The 15391-nt window shown below is 44.0% G+C and overlaps 1 protein-coding gene across 2 annotated transcripts in view; it reads left to right on the forward strand.

Annotated features, from left to right (window-relative positions):
- Positions 1–147: 147 nt before the first annotated feature.
- The window catches only part of PUS10 (pseudouridine synthase 10), a 66624-nt gene continuing 51380 nt past the window's right edge, over positions 148–15391 (forward strand). Inside the window, exons 1-4 of one of the 2 annotated variants that reach the window (XM_040993398.1) lie at positions 148–202; positions 5764–5904; positions 9972–10226; positions 11972–12058. In XM_040993398.1, the coding sequence (XP_040849332.1) occupies positions 194–202; positions 5764–5904; positions 9972–10226; positions 11972–12058 (492 nt within the window). In that variant the 5' untranslated portion in view covers positions 148–193. Of the gene's footprint in view, positions 203–231; positions 472–5763; positions 5905–9971; positions 10227–11971; positions 12059–15391 lie in introns of those variants that run through there. The other variant, XM_040993397.1, reaches the window with a different exon arrangement.

Here is a 15391-nt window from a genome sequence, read left to right on the forward strand (position 1 = left end):
CTACCGGCGGGGCGGATACCCTGAATTTGCATTTGCCTTAAGAAGAAATTCCGTTCTAAACCGGGAGAGGCGGGGCGGGGGAGGGGGGTTGCGCAAGGGCTCATCGATAGTTCTGGCAGCGGCTACAGTAGCCTAGACGTCAGAGCCCGGGGCGGCTGGTTGGGGACTGACTGGACTCTGGGAATCAGGAGGAATGCCCCAGGTACTGCTCCGGCACGCGGGGCGGCACGCGGGGCAACACGCGGGGGTGGGGGTGTTTGGAGCGGCGAGACCTAGACTTTAGCAGATCTCCCCGACTGCCATCACGGCAAAATCCACTCGGTCTCCGCGAGGTGGAGGGCCCTGGCTCTTTGGTTCTGAGGATCGCGTTTCCTCGGGGACGCAATTGCTAGACACAGGCGGTGCGTGGGCTTTAATCTTCCCCGTTCCCGCCGCGGATCAGCAGCCCACGCGCCAGCCTCACGGGAGAAGGTGAGGCGGGGCGGGCTGGCCGGCTGCTGCTGGCGCGGGGCGCGGGGTGCAGGGCGCGGGGCGCGGGGTGCGGGGCGCGGGGTGCAGGGCGAGCTGCTGGGGTGCTCAGGCGGCAGGGCTGACGAGGACCTGCCTGGAGGGTAACAAGGGCTGGCGGGGCACTGGTGTGCACCTGCTTCGCGGGACATCCACACCCACCCCGCGGCACCGGCGATGCCCAGATCTTACGATTTCACTTTTTTTGTGTTCTTCTTCATCCCGCCGTGGTGAAAACTTGAACCTTTCCTCCAGTCTCCCAGAGACGGAGCTTCCTGCCGTGGGCGTGTGGAGCAGGGAGTCGGGGCCTCTGACAGGTCGGGGAGGCTGCTCTGATGCAGCTTCGTGTGTAAACCAGACGTGTGGAAGGAAAACCACGCTCTTCACCAAGTCAGAGGGCGCTGGGGAAGTTAACCGTGTGTGGGAGTCTTCCTTTCAAAGATAACGAGCCTCAGGGGGAACAACTGATTGCTCCTAACTTAGGTCCAAACGATGAAAAATTTCATCAAGGCCAAACAGCAGAAGTTTAAGTTACAAGATGCTTCGGGGCAGGGGGGTGTGCTGCTGCATTGTGGCTGGGTGAAAATGACGTGGAGAGGTTTGCAAGTCTAGCTCGGTCTCACACACACACCCAAGAAGGTGCCCATTGTGTCTGAAGTTGTTTGGCTGTCGTTGGGTGGTTTTGCAATTCACAACAGGTTTGGAAAGTTCTCAGAGCCAGGAGATTGTGAGGTGCCATTGATTTCGTACCATCCCTTTATTCTAATGGATGACTGAAGGCGCAACATTAGGTGTTTAGACCTAAGAGAGAATGCCTTTTAATGTGACCAAGTGCCCCCAGAAAGTGCTACAAAAATGTTCTTCCTAAGGACTCATTGATTTGTTTACGCGGGAGGGTGTATTTGTTTGTCTTCGAGGTAAACAAATGGAGCCTTTTAACTAATGGAAAGGAGGGGTAACACCTGACAGAGTTCCTGGCTCCCAGCTTCAGCCTGTTGGTGTTTGATCAGGCCTCTGCCAGCACCGGGGCAGTGAAGCAGTGGATGGGAGCTTTCTCCCGGTCGCTGTGCCTCCCAGGGTAAGACACAAACAGCCTTGTGTGAAGGAAGTGCTCTCGGGGATGCACTGTGTTTATTGGAAAGGCCGACAGAAACAGACGTGCCAGACCCAACAAGCAACCAGAAACTGGATCTCCCATGAGAGTAGCATCAATCTAATCACGTGGGGCGTCAGCCGCTGCCTCCCAAGGGTGTGCATTAGTAGGGCAGAAATGGGACTCAAACACAGACACTTCAGTGTGGTATGCAAGTGTCCCAAGCGTGTCTCAGTTGCCATGCCAAGCATCTGCCCCTGATAAATGCTTCAAATGTTTACATTCAGGTGTTAGTTATTTAAAACAGTGGAAGAGTTCTAGTTATAGATCATAGGATATGACGATACTTTACGCGCAGCTAATTCCCACAACCTGGTTCTTTACCGTGAGCTGAAAACACCAGACGCAACGACATATCTTGGGAAGTTTATTCCAGCGTGGCAGGAAAAGGGGAAGAGGAAAGGGGGGGGGGAGGGAGGCCAGAAGGAGGAGAGAGGAAGAGCAAGGAAGAGGAGGCCAGGAAGAGGGAGAGGGAGAGGGAGAGAGAGCCGCACCTGGAGGCCTTAGTGGGGCAGGAACAGGGGAAGCAGAAGGGGAAAGGGAAGGGGAGGGGGAGAAGGGAGGCCAGAAGGAGGAGAGAGGAAGAGCGAGGAAGGGAAGGCCAAGAAGAAAGAGAGAGAGAGAGAAAGAGAGAACCGAGTGGGGCAGGAACAGGGGAAGGGGAAGGGGGGGGAAGGGAGGCAAGAAGGAGGAGAGAGAGGAAGAGAAAGGGAGAGGACCCAAGAAGAGAGAGAGACAGAGAGAGAACCGCACCTGGGGGCCTTTTTTGTCTGCCAGGTGTGGGGGGCGGGGATTGGGAGGGATTAAGGTCAAGGCCCAGGGGATTGGTGCCTGCAGGTGAATGCCTGGGGATGATTGGTGAGTGGGCGGGGTTGGGGAAGGGGCTGGGAGATTGGGGGTGGGATTCTCAGGTGGAATGCCAGGTTACATCTGATTGGTGGATGGCTGGACTGGCGCGAATTCTGTGAGCTGTGAGGAAGAAGAAATGGCGCAGGGTCCAGGGTGGGATATCGGAATAAATCCTTACACAAGGGCCAGTGCTGGGATCCATATAGTGGATGGGCCAGTGCTGGGATCCATATAGTGGATGTGGGGGACACGAAGGTGTGAAGAGTATTGTTCCGCTGCAGGCAGGGCTGCAAGGAATTTCCTGCTGCATGGCAAGGCCCAGAGGATGTCTCTACAGCACCTGAATGCAGCTCCACCTTCCTTTGCATGGACACTGGACCACCCTACAGAAGAATTCTGTAATCCATTCTGGCATTGTTTGCTGCTGTGGAGTTGGCTTTTAACTATCACTGTGAGCTTGGAGGTTAATGTCTTGCCAAAGGGCCATTTATTATTCATGCTATCTTGGCTGTCTGCATTGACCTTATTATGCTAATGAAGGGATCTGTGTTTATGGTTTCATTTTTTCCTTGATGTTTAGGTTCTCCTTTTTGTGATACAAGATTTGTAGTAGGAACTTAAATTGAGTTTTTAGGTGAAACAAATGGCAGAATTATTCTTGGATACACCCATTTGACCATGACTTCAAAAGTCTGTGCCGGAGATTGTGATTGCTTCTGTATAAATAAAGGGGACAGCTTTCTCACATTGTCCAGTATGATCCTGGAATTGTAGTGGTCTGTTTTCATTCCTCTTTGTGCCTCATCCATGCGCCCTTCTGAGTTCCAAGCTCAGCTGGAGCTGGACTATGGCAGGCTAGCATCATGCTACAAGGGGTTAAGCTGTCACCTGTGGAGCTGATATCCCATTTGAAACTTGCTTGTCCATTTCTGATCCAGCTCCCTGTTCTTGTGCTTGGGAAAACAGTGGAAGACAACACAAATACTTGGGCCTCTGCCATCTGCGTGGGAGACCCACTTGAAGCTCCTGCTGTGGACTTTGATCTGGCACAGCCTGGCCATGTTGCCATTTGGGGGGAAGTAAACTAGCAGCTAGATCTTTTCTGTAACTCTTAAATAAATATATTTAAAAAAAAAAAAGAAAACACCAAAAATTGCTTATGTTTAGTGCCTTGTAGGATCCCAGTTTTCTCAGTATCAAACTAACAGATTAAATGGGCTGGGGGAAGGCATTTAGCTTGCACCTGTGAATAATACTGCACAGTGCATGTTGTCAAGTTTTGCAACTTGAATAAACTCATGTAGATTTATTTAGAGTATATATTGTATAATTTCTTGAAACTATCTGAGAGTCCAACTTACTCAAGAATAAGTGTTTCCACTGCTAGTATGTGAAAATACTCACTGTTGGGCCCATAGAAGCTGATTTATTTTCCTCTACCTCTCCTTATGAACTCACAGATTCAGCTGAATTAGAGCCCAGCCAGAGGTCATCTCTGTGCTTGTAGTTCTGGCTGTTGGTTTTTATGATGAAGAATAAGGTGGAACAGTACTCCTGTCTTTCTCGTTATCTTTTTTTAAAGATTTATTTTTATTATTTTTTTATTGGAAAGGCGGATATACAGAGAGGAGAGACAGAGAGGAAGATCTTCCGTCCGATGATTCACTCCCCAAGTGAGCGCAACGGCCGATGCTATGCCGATCCGAAGCCAGGAGCCTCTTCCGGGTCTCCCATGTGGGTGCAGGGTCCCAAAGCTTTGGGCCGTCCTCTACTGCTTTCCTGGGCCACAGGCAGGGAGCTGGAAGGGAAGTGGGGCCACCGGGATTAGAACTGGCGCCCATATGGCATCCCGGGCATGCAAGGCGAGGACCTTAACCACTTGCACCACCGCGCCCGGCCCCTTTCTCGTTATCTTACATGAACAATGTACTCTTGGTAAGTAGCCACAAACATTTAAACACTTAAGAGCAGTGACTTTCAAGTCTTGGAAAATAGGCTAATGATAACAATCATGTCTTCAGAGTAAGCTGTTGGCTAAGCGCTTCACCCTTGTACGAGTTTGAAGCAAGTTCCTTTGAGTTATGAAATCACACGGATTAAAAGGCTCTGTTGCCTTTTATAGGATGGTGTCCATCGTACCACTCATTGCCATGCCATCATTGCTTTACAACATATCACAGTTGTCATCATTGTAAAGGAATGAGTTCACTGACTGGAAGACCTATTTTTTGCAAGAGCAGTTAGATAATTTAAACTTTTGGTACTCCTAGCAACAGACTGAGTGAATTTCCCCTCGTTGGGATATGGTAGTTTTTTTCTATGTGAGTTTATTCAAGTTGCAAAATTGACAATATTATAGGTAAATGATCTCATATTGCACTGAATATTTTTGGTTGGAGGATTTGTTAGTGGATGGAAGGAACAAATTTATTCAGTTTTTGGTCATTTCCATTTGGCTGTAATACCATCAAAGCAAAGTTGATGTTTTTGCATCTGCTTGTCAGTTTGATTTTTTTTGTTTGTTTTTTAAAAAATTTATTTTTATTGGAAAGTCAGATATATGGATAGGAAGATCATCCACCTGCTGATTTGCTCCCCAAATGGCCGCAATGGCCAGAGCTGAGCTGAGCCGAGCCAAGGCCAGGAGCCTCCCGCCTCCTCCGGGTCTCCCACATTGGTCCCAGGGCATTGGGCCGTCCTTGACTGCTCTCCCAGACCACAAGCAGGGAGCTGGATGAGAAACAGTGCTGCTGGAATATGAACTGGCGTCCGTATGGGATCCTTGACCTTAAGACCATTTTACTTGATCTAGCTTATAGACTTTCTTCATGTTTGTATTTTATTTCTGTCGTTATTCGGAAGGTAGAGCAAGAGAGTGACAGTGAACAAGCAAAACTTATCTTCCATCCTCTGGTTCCCTCCTTAAATGCCTGCAACAGTCAAGGCTGGGGCCAGGAACTCTGGATTCTCCAGTGCCTAGCAGAGGCCCCAGTGTTTGGCCATGTGTTGCTTTCCAGAGGGGCACTCTAATTGGAAGCTAGGTCCAAAGCAGAGTCAGGACTCCATTCCAGGCACTCTGATGTAACATGTGGGTACAAAACACCTGTCCAAAGGGAGTGTTTTTAGAATAATGAAAAGGGCATTAATGGAGAGTATCAATAGTCTTTTGTGACGTTAGAGTTGTTTTGTCCCTAAAAGTGAGAGTGTCTGTAGCAATAAGGCTGCTTGTGTTTTGACTTTTTTTTCCTCTATAGGTAGAATTATTTAGTATGTTTCCACTGGCCGAGGAGAAGAAACCTGTGGCGCGATTGTTGCTGAGTGCAGGGACCTGCCCGAGGTGTGTCTTCCGATTCTGCGGTGTGGATCTGCACACTCCTTACAAGCTTCCCTATAAGGTATTTCCACTTTTTCCAAGTTAAGACTTCTCTGTGTTTCAAATGAATACCTGTACTTTGGAGAGCAAATACCCCAAACAATTCTTTTATAATTAAAAAAAAATGCAAGGAAATAATTACATTTAGTGATAATTTTGGAATAACCATTACCTTAAAAAAATGGTATTATAAGTCTGATTCCATCCTAAGTGATGTGTCTAATATTTAGTGTAGGGGCTTTGTGGAGGAATTCTCCAGTGCATTTTTTTTTAACATTGATTAATTTGGAAATTGTCGCCATCCCGCAGCGATGGACTTGGTGCACGGAGCCAATAATAACACGCGTGGACCCTGACTGATGGTCAAAGCCGAAGTTTATCAGTGGCATCAGACTTTATACACTGAGGGTCATATGGGATAAGGGAAGAAAGTATTGAGCTCATCAACAAAGACCAGTAACAGTTTCTATGCTTTTGTCTGGAACTCCTTTTGTTTTGTCTATTCACCAAGTGTTCTCATTCACATGCTGTCCACTCAACTGTTCTCATACAAATATTATCCAATCAACTGTAATCCTGTGTTCGCTGACCCTCTAGGGTCACAATGTCCTGCTACAGGAAATCAGAATTACAGAGAGAAGACACAGAGAGATGGTCTACATGGTCTAAATGCTGGTTCACTCAGATGGCTGCAAAGGCCAATGGGAGGCCAGGCTGAAGCCAGAAGCTTTACCTGGATCTTCCACAAGAGTAACAGGGCTCCAAACTCTTGGACCATCTTCTGGGTTTCCCTAGAGCATTACTGGGGAGTTGGGTGAGAAGTGAAGCAGTTGAGACTTTGAAGCGGATGCTGGTTCTACATTTAATGTTTTTGTCCACCTTTCCTGAGATGCTGAATTAGAATATTACCAAAAATTGCTTGTTGGACCCAGCGCAGTAGGCTAGTGGCTAAAGTCCTCACGCAGCATGCGTAGAAATCCCATATTGGGACTGGTTCTAATCCCGGCTGCTCCACTTCCCATCTAACTCCCTGCTTTTCACCAAAACTTGTAAAATGTGTTAGGATCCATCATCAGGTTAATGGATAACGAAAGTATGGCATGTGTACACATTGGAATATTATTCAGCTATAAAAAAAGAATGCAGTTCTACCATTTGCTACAAAAGTATAGAACTATTCATAACTATAAAACACCATGTTGAATTAAATGAGCTGGATACAGAAAGACAAATATCCCATGTTTTCCTTTCTAGGTAGGAGCTAAAATTGAAAAACATATAAAAGGGAGAAAAAAAGTCTGTATGTATCATTATTGTTCCAAATATAGTTTTGTAAAACTTTATTTTATACCTTGATGAAACCAAGATACTGGATGGGAAGTGGAGCAACAGCGCCCATAGGGGATGCTAGAACTGCAGGCTGTAGTTGAATTTGCTATGACTCAGTACCAGCCTCGGGGATTCTTTCAACTTAATGCACACAAATGTTTTTTTTTTTAAAGATTTATTTTATTTTTATTGGAAAGGCAGATATACAGAGAGGAGGACAGACAGAGAGGAAGATCTTCGATCTGATGATTCACTCCCCAAGTGAGCGCAACGGCTGATGCTGTGCCGATCTGAAGCCAGGATCCAGGAACTTCTTCTGGGTCTCCCACACGGGTGCAGGGTCCCAAAGCTTTGGGCCGTCCTCTACTGCTTTCCTGGGCCACAAGCAGGGAGCTGGAAGGGAAGCGGGGCTGCCGGGATTAGAACCGGCTCCCATATGGGATCCCGGGCATGCAAGGTGAGGTCGTTAACCACTGCGCCATCGTGCCGGGCCCACAAATGGTTTTTAATGATGATGCCACATTTCAACATCCTCAGCATTTGTTTAGTAAGCAACCTCAAAATTAGTTTTTGAATTGACTTTTCTGTTAATGTTCACGTTAAACAAATATTTTACCTATGAAGTATCAGTGATTGAGATAGTTAACCCAGTAAAATTGACTACTTAGGTGTTTTTGTTAAAGATTTACTTATTTTTATTGAAAAGTCAGATTTACAGAGAGAAAGATCTATCCACTGGTTCACTCCCCAAGTAGCTGCAACAGCCAGAGCTGAGCTGAGCCAAAGCCAGGAGCCAGAAATGTCTTCTGAGTCTGTCATCAGTGCAAGGTCCCAAGGCTTTAGGCCATCCTCTACTGTTCTCCCAGGCCACAAGCAGGGGCCTGGATGGGAAACGGGGTTGTCAGGATTAGAACTGGTGCCCACATGGGGATCCTGGTGTGTGCAAGGCGAGGACTTTAGTTAATAGGCTGCTATGCTGGGCCCAACAACTTAGGTATTTTATATGTCAGTAATTATAATTGACGTTCTCTGAAATTAATACAGCTGAAAGACTCACAGTTGACCTAGAAACCAAATTAATAATTTGTTCAATAAACTATGAAAAAGTACTTCTTGGTACTTTTTATATTGGGTACATATTCAAATATTTCTGATGTGCTAAGTTAAATGTATTTGTATAATTAGCACAAAAATAAACAAGTCAGTTTCTTTATAGAATCTTCCTGCTCAGTTAGGACTTCAGTTTCACTTACACATGAACCTTTTCAAAATTTGTTTGTGGACCCAGCACAGTAGCCTAGTGGCTAAAGTCCTTGCCTTGCATGTTCAGCTTCCATATGGGCGCTGATTGTAATCCCGGCTGCTCTATTTCCCTTCCAGCTCCCTGCTTGTGGCCTGGGAAAGCAGTTGAGGATGGCCCAAAGCCTTGGGACCCTGCACCCGCGTGGGATACCCGGAGGAGTCGGGGGGCTCCTGGCTTCGGATCAGATCAGCTCTGCCCATTGCTGCCATTTGGGTAGTGAACCATTGGATAGAAGATCTTCCTCTCTGTAAATTTGCCTTTCTGATAAAAAAAAATAAATAAGTATTAAAAAAGAAAATATGTTCATAATGTAATATAGAGAATTCGCTTGTAAGTATGTTTGTGTTTAAGAAAAAAGTATTTATCGAGGCTAGCACGGTAGTATAGCAAACTAGTTCACCTGCAGCACTGGCATCCCATAGATGCTGGTTTGTGTCCCGACTGTTCCACTTCTGATTCAATTCCCTGCTGATAGTCTGAGAAAGCAGCGGAAAATGGCCCAAAGCCCTGGAGACCCAGTGCTCATTTGGGAGATCTGGAACAAGCTGCTTGCTCCTGGCTTTATAGTCAATCCCAGCTCTGGCTATAATGGTCACTTGGGAAATGAATCAGCAGATGGAAGATCTGTCTCCCTTTCTCTGTAATTCTATCTTATAAATAAATTTTAAGCATCTCTTTCTTAAAATGTTCATTTAATTTACTTGAAAGTCAGAATTAAGGACCTGGCACAATGGTCTAGCGGCTAAAGTCCTTGGTTTGAATGTTCTGGTATCCCATATGGGCACCGATTCTAATCCCGGCAGCCCTGTTTCCCATCCAGCTCCCTTCTTGTCTCCTGGGAAAGCAGTCGAGGACGGCCCAAAGCCTTGAATCCTGCACCTGCGTGGAAGACCTGGATGAAGTTCCTGGCTCCTGGCTTAGGATTGTGAATCATCGGATGGAAGATCTTCCCTTCTGTCTCTCCTCCTCTCTGTATATCTGACTTTGTAACAAAAAAGATAAAAAGAAAGTCAGAATTAGAAAGAAAGGGGAGAGACAGAAATCTTCCATCTGCTGATTTACTTTCTAATAGCTGTTAGGTCTGGAGCTAGGGTTGTCCAAAGCCAGGAGCTGGGAGCTTCTTATGACTCTCCCAGATGGGTGCAGAGCCCCAGGAACTTGGGCCATCCATCACTGCTTTTCCAGATACATTATCAGGGAGCAGGATTGGAAGAGACGCAGCTGGACTCCAATCAGTGCCCACAGGACTTTGCCTGCTACGACACATTAGCTGCTCCAAGGGTTCTTTTAAATTCCTTTGTAACCAAAGCTGATTAATAAAGTTAGATGATTGTACCAGAATTGATTTATATTGGTATTATATGGTCTTGTATATCCTAATTTTTATGCTTCATCTCATCTTGAAATCCTAAATGCCTTGTCAAAAGAATATTACTTTTTCTTTTATAATTTTCTAGGAGTTGCTCACTGACCTACAAAAATTTCTGAAAACTGAAAAAGATGAGTTAACTTTGGAAATCACAAACCCACCTCTGAAAAAAATGCGACTACAAGATCTGGAGACTGGCGCGGATAATCCAAGTGAGAATGGAGAGATGAAGGACTCTGTGTCTGAAGATGAAAGCGTTGCTTCCGCGGATGCCACTTCACGTGTATGCAATGTGTGTCTTGGAGTTCTTCAAGAATTCTGTGAGAAAGAGTTCATTAAAAAGGTGAATAATCTAGTTTGTATTATTGGTGGAAGTATGTAGACACTTTCACTTGCAAGGCCTATACTTCTTGTTTGCATAGGGACAGGAACATTCATTGAAGTTTGATTCACAGGAATAGATCTTTGGAACATTTTTATAAGTTAAGTTTTTAAGAGATTTATTCATTTGAAAGACAAAGTGACAGAGAAAGAGGGGAGGAGAGAGAGAGAGAGATCTTTCATCTGCTGGTTCACTGCCACATGGTTGCAATAGCCATGGCTGCACCCAGCAGAGGTCAGGAGCCGGAAACCCCATCTGAGCTTTGATGGGACAGCAGGGGCCCGAGTACTTGGATCATCAGGTGCATTAGCAGGGAGCTGTGTGTGAAACCCCGTGGAATGCTGCCTTCCCAACAGAGTCCCCATTTTCTAAGCTTTTTTGAAGGAAAAAAAATTCTGCTGTTCTCAAATTACCTTTTTATCAGCCTATCTGAAAATAAATGAAATATGTAGTTACATTTTTCCATCACAAGTGTTCAACTGAAGGGAAAATATAGTGGTTTATTTTCCTTTTTCTATTTAAGATTGGTAAGGAGTTAGAAAGGATTGCTTTTTTCTTTTGAGAGAGAAAGGACAGAAGATCCTTTTCCCTATTCCATTTGCCTGCAGTAGTCAGGGCTGGGTTCTGGGGGTACAGTCCAGGCAGCAGGAGTCATCACTGGGGCCTCGGTGAGAAGGTACAGGCAGGAGTTAGAGCTGGATATCTGAAGTAAGATGACTGGCTTAACCCACTCTGAAAAGGTCTTGCCTAGTCATACCTAGTACAATCTAGAAAAGATCAATGGTAGAGGGTCAATGATTGGATGTGGGATTGCCTTTTGTTTCCTGCTGCCAGGAGTGCTGTGTTAGGGGTGGATCTTTAGTGCAGCAGTTAAGACCCTGCTTGGTACACTTGTTTCCTGTAACACAATACTCCAGTTTGTGTCTCAGTCTGCTCCTGGTTCCAGCTTCAGGCTAAGTGTACTGTGGGAGGCAGTGGGTGGTGGCTTAGCTGGTTGGGCCTGAATTAAATTCTGGGCACTGGCTTCAGCCTCAGCAATCTCAGCTGTTGTGGGAATCAATCAGTAGGTAAGAGATCTCTGTCTATATCTTTATGTCCCCGTTTCTTTTTTTTCACTTAAGTGACTGGGTTATGTTTAGCTTTAATCTATTTGGAGACACTTAAAATTTTTTAAGTGATCAAAAGAAGTCTTTTTTTTTTTTTAATAAAAGATTTGTTTAAGTAAGAGAGGTGGGGATACCGAAAATCTTCTGCCTGCTGGTTTACCCCCCAGATGGCTGCAGTTGCCAAAACCAGGCCAGCCTGAAGTTAGAAGCTTCTTCCCAGATATTTCATGGGGGTAGCCACACCTCAGGAACCTGTGTCATCTTCTACTGCTTTTCCTAGGCCATTAGCAGGGAGTTGGATCAGAAATGGAGCAGCCAGGACAGGGACCAGCCCCCAGACGGGATGCTGGCTGTGCAGCCAGCGGCCTTATCCATTTCACCACAATGCTGGCTCCCAGAAGTCTTCCAGGACTCAGCAGGTTGTTCTGTGGTGTCAGTCCTGATTGCTCTGATTCTTCCTGATGTTAGGCGGTAGCATCGTTGGTTAATACTTCATCTCAGGATGTTTGTGACAGTTCCCCCGCCCCCATGGGGAAGCTTGACAGATTAATTTTTTTTTTAGCAATTCTTGTTATTTATGTAATTGTTATACTTCCTTAGGTGTGTCAGAAGGTTGAGGCCTCCGGATTTGAATTTAGCAGCTTGATGTTTTCAGTCTCCTTCCCAGCACAGCTATCTGTAAGAGAGGTAAGGTCATTTGCATACATAAAATTATATTTAAAAAGCAACTGAGAAAATTAGCATAAAATGGGAGCATAGAAATATTCCTTATTATATTTTTCATGTTTTGTGTATTTAGTGATTGAAGCAGTTTATAGCTACTTAATAAATGTTGAGTAAAAGAATAAAGAATTGCTGACTCACATTAGTGTATTTTTCACAGAATTGCAGCCTTCTTAAAGGTCCCCATTCAATAGGAAACATTTTTTGAGTGTTAGATCTGTGTGAGCATGACAGAGAAAAAGATGTGACAAGATCCTTTGAGGCAGGTGTATGTTTTCGTTCTAGGGTAAGGCTGTTTCCCTTAGGATGCACCTTTATTATGTGCAGTGAAATATAAAAAGATGGCACTTGTGGTTCTAAAAGGGAGGGCAATGACATCCTTCTTAGCCTTCTTCCTTTGTTTAAAAAAAAAAATCGCAGTGGTCATTACTGTCAAAACTGATGCCAAAACATTAGCCTATCTTTGTCACTCCTGTTAAGTATAGTGAGACACTCCTTGTCTGAAAATACAAGCATGGGTCTAATCATATCCAGTATGTGTATGAGACAACTTGTCCCCAAGAAGTCCAGCATGTCACTCAGTCGCCTGACTTTAAATCTTTACTTCCCTGGGGTTAATACGGTTGTTCTTTAGCCCAGGTAGGTGGAATTCATATACAGTGAAGCTGGAAAGAATAGTCAAGATAAGCTGGGAGGTGAAAGAGTAGAATGGTTTTTAAGTAGTATCTCTCTTGGTGACTTAGTCATATGGCCTTATGAGTTGGATCAATCATGGGCCACATATCAATGGTGGGCCCTAAGATTTTATCACCTGGTGCTGCTGTAGCCATTTTAGCTTATGTAAGTACACTGAAATGTTCATGCAATGAAATGACCTAACTGTATCTCTCACTGATCATGTCTAATTTTTGGCAAACAGAAGCTAGCTTCCAAAAAAACGAAGTGACTTAAAGTTGCAGTGTTTTGAGTAACAAAAATAGAATAAAAACACACTTCTAAACTTAGCTATATATTTTACCATCAAAACCATCCAAAGTTTATATTTACATTAAAATTTATGTTGTCCGTTTTTTATATTTGTGATGAGTCTAACAGTATTTAGTTCATATGTAGTGGATACTTGAGACACTTACATTCCATGTTGGAAATAAAAGATGTTGTATTTAAATATATGATTATTCTGTTTATACTCTGTTCACCTTTAATAACTGATTCCAGTCAGTAGCCTATTTGGCAGAAACATGTGAACATTCCAATTATTGGAGAATTAATAGTTGTTTTCATTTATGTTATTGAGTAATAGATTTTTCCCTATTCATTTCTTAGGAATAATACTTATTTGAGAATTCTGTTATTTCATATGCATGATACCTTTTGCATCCCACAATTCTTCAGAAAATTGTGTTTATTCATGTGATTTTCTTTTATGTTTTGTTGCTCGTGTGACTGTCTTTTATCGCTTAGAGTTGTGAATGCAGTTGCAGGTTGGGCTGTATATAAATTACTTTTTTACCAACTTACATGCAGTGAATCCCAATTTAAATTAAATATACATACCTTCACAATATTCTTGCATTTTGAATATAACTATGTGACTGTTTTTTAGTGCCATAGTCTACATTGTAGCTTTCAACTTAGATCTTTTTTTTTTTCAACTTAGATCTTGTAAATGTTTTTGATTTAGAACTGTTGTGTAGAACATAAGTGTGTGTATAGAATTGGTTGAATCTAGTTAGTTTAAAATTCAGAGTGGAATATACAATGAAGTCATTTGAATGATTGCACTTTTTCCACTTCTAAGAGATAAATTATGATCCCAAATGCATGGTCTGTAAATAAATATTTAATCAGTGTGGTGATGCTTATTTCTGCTTATAAAAGAAATAAAGAGGGGCTAGTGTTATGGCACAGAGGTTGAAGTCACCGCAGTGCCAGCATCACTTAACTGAGTGCAGATTGGAGTCTCCCCACCCCCACTTCTCGGCCTCCCTCCTTCCAGCCAGCTCCCTGCTGTGTGCCTGGGAAGGCAGGAAGACGGTCCAAGCACCTGGGCCGTTGCCACCCACGTGGGAGACTTGGATGATTTTCTCAGCTCTCAGTTGAGTTTGGTCTAACCTAACCATTGTGGCCGTTTGGAAGAGATGAAACATCTCTTTCTGTCTTTCCGTCTTGTTCTGTCACTCCATTTGAAAAAAAAAAAAAAAGGCAAGAAAAGAGGTGGTTTCCAGTAAGATATTTTTATAAAACAAAAAAAAAAATTTGTGTTAACCTAGCCATACTTTTTGTCCTCCCAATTCCTTTCTGGTTATAACCATGACTTTTATTTATCATCATTGGAAAAGCATTAATTTAAAAGTTTAACAAGAAGCCCGGCATTGTAGCCTAAGTGGTCCTCACGTTGCATGTGCTGGGATCCCATATGGGTGTCTGTATGCTGGCTGCCTCACTTCCCATCCAGCTCCTGCTTGTGGCCTGGGAAAGCAGTCAAGGATGGCCCAAAGCATTGGGACCCTGCACCTGTGTGGGAGACCTGGAGGAGGTTCCTGGCTCCTACTTTTGGATTGGCTCAGCTGCAGCTTTTGCGGGGAGTAAAGCAGTGAAAGGAAGATCTTTCTCTCTGTCTCTCCTCTCTGTAAATCTTTCCAATAAAAAAGAAAAATTAATCTTTAAAAAAATAGTTTAGGAAGAAAATTTTGCAGTTAGCATTATCATCATCATTTTCCACTGAGTTTGGAATATAGATGGATGGAATGTCTCTGCTGAGTGTGTTTTCTTAGGAACTTCTGATCTGGTCAGGACAGCTTCAACCTGAGTGATGCTAAAGAGAAGAAAAAAGGGCACAGTAGCTGATGAAACACTGATAGGCAGCAATAAGATATGGCAAGCAAAATAAATAGAGGTAGGGTCAGAGAGTCACAGACAGCAATATGGAAAGTCGTAGAACTGGATGCTTGAGGTCTCCACAGTTTATACTGATGTGCAAAATCTGACGGACAAAGTTGAGATTATACAAAGGAAAGGAGCAAATTAGTTTTTAAATTTCTAATTTTTTAATTCCAGGAGCTTGTGAATGTGTCATTTTACATGAAAAAGGGATGATGTGCATCAAGCTCCTAAAACAGGGAGATTATCTTAGTTATTCTGGGTTTTCTTTACCTTTCCTTGTTGAGGTCTAGGTGAGAAGGCGATGTGCATATGGAAGAATAGTCGGAAAGTGGCAACCTGACCTTTTTTTTTTTTAGGATAGGGGAAGGGAAGCCAAAAGCCGGGAGTGCTGGTGGCCTCTTGAATCTAGAG

The sequence above is a fragment of the Ochotona curzoniae genome, unplaced genomic scaffold, assembly GCF_017591425.1.
Source record: "Ochotona curzoniae isolate NIBS_2020 unplaced genomic scaffold, NIBS_Ocur_1.0 contig_883, whole genome shotgun sequence".
Classification (NCBI taxonomy): Eukaryota; Metazoa; Chordata; class Mammalia; order Lagomorpha; family Ochotonidae; genus Ochotona; species Ochotona curzoniae.